General features: G+C 38.9%; 1 protein-coding gene across 1 annotated transcript in view; it reads left to right on the top strand.

The window, feature by feature from the left end:
- CRACR2A (calcium release activated channel regulator 2A) overlaps positions 1-5843 on the top strand; it is a 67160-nt gene that overhangs the window by 58843 nt on the left and 2474 nt on the right. The window contains 1 exon segment of the mRNA XM_085298796.1: positions 980-1081. Coding sequence (XP_085154922.1) covers positions 980-1081 — 102 coding nt within the window.

The raw sequence follows: 5843 nt of genomic DNA, 5'->3' as shown, positions 1-5843 counted from the left end.
AGGAAAAAATAAAAATAAATAAAACTGAAGCTGCTGCCATTACGGCCTGAGTTTTTAGAGAGATCAAAATATGATGCTTTCTACTTGCTCACTGTTGCTGAATATTGCTGCTGGAAAAGTACGAGCCAAATTGGTCTGCCAGGATCATTTAGCCATATTTTGTTGGACCCATGTTCTAGTGTAAAACACTGTTTTCTGCAATGGCCACTRGGTGGCTTTGCTGATTGAAATTAGGATTCAGTTGTTCAAATTTTTCCTAACGACCAGAGCATTTCTCCTCTGAGTAGCGCCACTGAGCTATTCAGAATCAGTTCAGAATCAGCAGTTGTTACAATTATGGTAAAGCTGAGAGGAGTATTCAAATTTTTGATGAAGAAAAATCAAATGCTGTGATCAAACCCTTAGTGTTTTTTGCAAGCTAGAACAGTTCACTCATCTTTATGGACTGATTCCACTTACTGCTTTGCCATTCAGCCCACTTTATGAATGTATTCACTGTGATGTTTTAGTTAGTAATAATTCTAACTATGTTCAGAATGAGTTTATATTGTGCTTATTCTGTGTATTTTTTCTCTCCAGATACATTATGTAATTTATTTGGCAAAATTGTGCCCAGATGTCATTGTTATTCGCCTGTCTATGTAATTAAAAAAGCAGTGGCTATGTATGAATAGTGTCAGAGCCTGTGCAGCATCATAGCTTTTTTCTCTCTCTCTTTTTAATATGAAGCCCAAATGTCTACTGTGCTGGCCCATTAATCAATAATTCTGAGCACTTTAGTGCAGTCTCTAGCAGAATCTGTCTTCTTCATGTCTTTAGTCCAACTTCAGTGCCTGATATGTTCCTAAGAAAAGTGGCACTTCCTGACTCATATATTGTGTCTTAAATTTCATGTTGCACTTTGACATTTGTTTGTTTATCCTYCTCTTTAATTCCTTAAAGAAAATGCTTCAGCTGATATTTGTTCTTTGATTTGCAGGAGGCAACTGGGGAGAATGTACCTGTGCTTTTGTTGGGTAATAAAACTGATAATGAAAAGGAACGAGAAGTCCCCAATGGAATGGGAGAGCATTTAGCTATGGTACAGTACTCAGAAGGAAAATCCTTATAAAACTTGAAGGTGAAGGCTGTTGAATTGAGTCTGAATGTATCTAAATTCATAGAAAAGCAGATTATTTTTAATCAGACAAATATTTTTAAAGGTGATGAACCTTGCCATACCATTAGTCTAKCTCTCAGTGGTGTAAATGCTGATATTAAGTAGTTATAAAATCATCTAGATAAAAAAATTAAAAGGCGAGTGGCGTCAAAGATATTAAGCATTCATTCTTATTCTCTCTTTCTCTCTCACTTTCTCTCTCCCTTTTTCCCTTCTTTCTCTCTCATTTATCTTTTTATCTCTCTCTTTCTTTTCCCCTCCCTTTCCTCTTTGGATTGAATCTTATGAGTGGGATAATTTGGGAACCTTTTCTCCCTCCCACCTCCTTTAAGACCACAGTAGACTTCCATTGATAGTAGGAGTAGAAAGTGTGTTTATTATTAGCATCTTTTCATCAAGTAGAGAGAAGAAGTAGAGTTAGCAGTCCGCATCTGCCAGAGCACTGAGCATATCCATGGGCCATAATTTAAGTATCAAAGGACTGCAAATAGCAAAGATATTTGTTTATATTCCTATATACCATCATTTTTTTTTCTTTTGAGTCTCTCTATATAATGCATATAATGTGAATGCCACTKCCTCTAGAATATTCATTTATTTAGAAATAAGTCATCCTAGTGTTCGTGAGAAATGAACTGAGGTGGGTAGGAGTATAGCTGAATTAAACTGTGTGTTGAATTTGTTTGTCATATGAAAATGGATTTACTGCTCTCRCTGTAATTAGAAGGTATACTACAATGAATAGAAGGTAAGTAAAATGCATAGAAGGTAACTAGAAAAATATTTTAAAAATCTGAAATGCAGTTAAACTGTTCTCAATTTTTAAGAAAGATTACTGCTGGGCACCTTGCTACAAATGAAAAGTTTAGGGCCAAAGATCTTTTTTAATCCTATTTTGAGAATTCTCACAGTCTTGTATGAGCATACCTCCACATTCAGTTTTTTTGTCCATTATTTTGCCTCAACTTCATCCCGCAAAGGTTCTTCCCTTGGGAAATCTGCTTGGTTTTCTTGTAAGCATTGCAGTGCAGTGAATTTCAGGTCCTGGAGGCTTCTAGCTAGGTGAGACTAGGACATATAACACTGAATCCTTCTTTGAAAAAGCAACTGACTCATAAATCATAAATGGCAAAGTAGGTGTCTTATGTGTCATTTAGCTCTTTCCAAAAATTACATTAGCAAAACAAAGATTAATCATTCTGCATGATATGCAGAACTCACACCCCACCAGGCCATTAATTCTAACATGTTATGCAAGAAAATAAAATCTTTTACATAAGTAAAAATAAACAGTGTCAAATGAAAAATGGTAATAAATGAATGGACCCGAATGACTCATCTGAATATTTGATTGTGCCCAGAGGAGCTAAGGGAAGGAATGACTGATGACAATTGGCTAGCTGAAAAGCAACACGGATATAATTAAATATAAAAAAAAMCAGTTTGCTTGTTGAGCTTATAATAACCATTTATTTTAATGAAAGATTAATTCTTGTTAAAACTATGGGTATTTTTTTTCCTATAAAGCCACATAACAATGTCTCTATTAGCTAATCCAGTTGAGTTTCTTATTTTGTGAATAATCTCACATATTTCTCATAAGTTCCCCAAAATACACTTGATAAATCCGCAGAGCCATACTATGCAAAAAGGACCCTTAGCCTGTCTGTACAAAGACTCAGGTCAGGCAGTCAACCCAGAAGTCCAACAGTTTTTGTAGACTGTCTCAAGTATATTAGGTCGCAGAGGATGGGATTGCTTAAGCTAGTTTTAKTTAGCAGAGAAATGTGTTCTTTCAGAGGGTGTTTCAGCCCAGCTGTTGTAGCTCTTGCTTTGCTTCAGTCTCTGATCTTACAAGTCAGTGTACTATAAGATACAGTAAGAAACTCAGGGGCTCCTGAGTTAGGGCACACATCACAAAGCTTGTTTGGCATGGCAGGCAGCACAGTTCTTTATTAAAATGAAGCATGGCAGCCTGAAAGGAGTCCTGTCAATTTCTCACCATTTGAGGAGACTGGTAGTTCCAGCATGATATTTCAGAAAAAGGGGAATAATGTGAGGATGGTGATTCTGGATGRCATCTGAGAAAAAGAAGATCCTGGTGAAGCTTGTCTGTAGCTGGATGAATGTAAGAATAAACATTATGATGGTACTGATAATTTTGCAGTATTGACTTTGCAGGGGGAAACAGTAATGACAACCAATGTTCATATCCAACACCAGATTGACCAGAAAGAAAGCGTCTGAAACTGTTATTAAGAAATGGTAAAGTTAATGGGATATAAAGAAGAAAAAAAAAAAAAAAAAAAAAGAGAAAAGGCTAGTTCATTTGACTTTCCTAATGAAAAGTCCTACAAGGAAATCTCCATTTAGAAAATTTCTCTTTAGCTTAAGCCACTGATCAAGAGACAGTTCAGATGAGCACAACAATACAGAGAGTATTCAGAGTATAATATGGACAACTCAGAAATATCCTATGTCCTGGTTGAGTGGAGCGCCTCCTCAGCAAGTTTGCTGATGGTAGCAAATGGGGAGGAGTGGCTGATACACCTGAGGGCTGTACTGCCATTCAGAGATACCTGGACAGGCTGGAGAGTTGGGTGGAGAGGAACCTCCTTGAGGTTCAACAAGGGCAAGTGCAGAGTTCTGCAAATAGGGAGGAATAACCCTAGGCACCAGTACAAGCTGGGGGCTGACCAGCTGAAAAGCAGCTCTGCAGAGCTGGACAACAAGTTGACTATGAGCCAGCAATGTGCCCCTGTGGCCAAGAAAGCCAATGGTCTCCTGGGGTGCATTAGGAAGAGTGTTGCCAGCAGGTCGAAGGAGGTGATCCTGCCCCTGTACTAAGCCCTGAACTGCATCCAGTTCAGGCTCCCCGTTACAAGAGAGACATGGAACTACTGGAGAGAGTCCAGCGTAGGGCTACGAARGTGATCAGAGGGTTGGACCATCTCTCCTATGARGAATAGCTGTGAGAGCTGGGCCTGTTTAGCCTGGGGAAGGGCAGACTGAGGGGGTATTTGTCAATGTCTATAAATACCTTAAGAGGTGGGTGTCAAGAAGATGAGACTAAACTCTTTCCAGTGGTGCCCAGTGACAGGACAAGAGGCAGCAGGCACAAACTGAAACACAGGCAGTTCTGCCTGAATACGAGGAAGAATTTCTTCACTGTGAGAGTGACGAAGCCCTGGAACAGGGCCCAAAGAGGTTGTGGAGTCTCCTTCTCCGGAGATATTCAAGACCCGCCTGTATGCAACCCTGTGTAACATGCTCTGGTTGATCCTGCTTGAGCAGGGGGGCTGGACTAGATGATCTCCAGAGGTCCTTTCTAACCTTACTGATTCTATGATTCTGTGATTCTATARCGAATGCCAAATATTCAAATAAAATGGCTTATGATAAAGGTACTATGCTGGCCTTCAGGCAGCATGTTTTCATTTTGGCCCAGCACAAGCCTTCTGAATGATCCTCTGTTGCTCAATAAATCCTTCTGTATCTCTTTTCCTCACCTATGAAATAAGATGACAGTGCTTCCTTTGTCTGCCTTGTCTATGCAGCCTATATAAGCTTCATGGGATCAGGATTGTTACTGTCTGCTCRTACAGTGCCTCTTACATCAACTTGGCAGTATCACTGTAATACAGATAATGCAAATGAGGGAGATGYACTGCTCAGTGTGATACTACATGGCTACACTCATGGGACAGAAGTTGCCCAGCTCCCATTAGTCATCAGTTCTGCATTCATTTTCCTCCCTGTTCTTTAGATGTCTTCTGATTTGTATATAACGTTTTAAAATGAAGTATTTGCCACTGTTCTCCCAGGTTGAATAGCTAATTCCCTGGATAGACATGGATTTCCTGAGTGATTAGTTAGATGTGTTCTGCCTTCTGCTACTTTAGGTTCTTGTTGTGCACTCTGATTTCCCCAATTCAAAGAAATGACATGCTGAATTTCCAGACAGTCTTCCTCCTCCTCCTGAGAGGGCTCCTTCCTGAGAAAGAGCTGTTTTCCATACTGACAGAAATAAGTAATTAATATCAACTGTGTTTAAAYTGTTATCTCTTACAATGCATTTTCTCTGCCACTTGGCATTTCTTGAAAAATCCATTCTGATTCGTGCCAGCATCAGTGGTGTAATCACTGCAAGTTTTCGACTAATGAAATTCTGTCGTATGTGGGAAGAAAAATATAGGCCCAGTATCTGGGCCTCTCTCTGCTTGACTGACTCAAAGTAGCCAGATATTGACCACAGTTGGTTTTMTGGTAGGGTTCTGATCACCTGAGTGGAAAAGGAAGTGAGGAATGTAAATTCGATTTCAAACTTTTGTTTGTGTGGATAGTAAAAAATTTGAGCAGGTCAAYTTTTATCTTAAAATTTTCTAAGGATAGCAAGACAATTGTAGGGTTACGTTATTATTAAAAATCATATAGAGCACTAGTGCTTTCTAAAAATGATCAGTAAAGTACCCGTCAAAAGCCAGTATTCCCCAATTTCCCCTTTCTTTCCTGTTTTGTACTTATCTGGCCACCCAAAGATTACCACAAATGGTTAAATCCTGGTGTGAAAACAAATAGAACAAATCACTGACAACATGTTCAAAATTGACATTTGACAATATTGGAACATTTTTAGCACTACTAAAATAAGCTACCATATTGTGGAACTGTTATTTTCCACACT

The sequence above is a fragment of the Rhea americana genome, unplaced genomic scaffold, assembly GCF_003343005.1.
Source record: "Rhea americana isolate MKP2758 unplaced genomic scaffold, rheAme1 scaffold_142, whole genome shotgun sequence".
Lineage (NCBI taxonomy): Eukaryota > Metazoa > Chordata > Aves > Rheiformes > Rheidae > Rhea > Rhea americana.
Note: the sequence above shows the minus strand (reverse complement) of the source record. Positions and strands in the feature narration are given on the sequence as shown.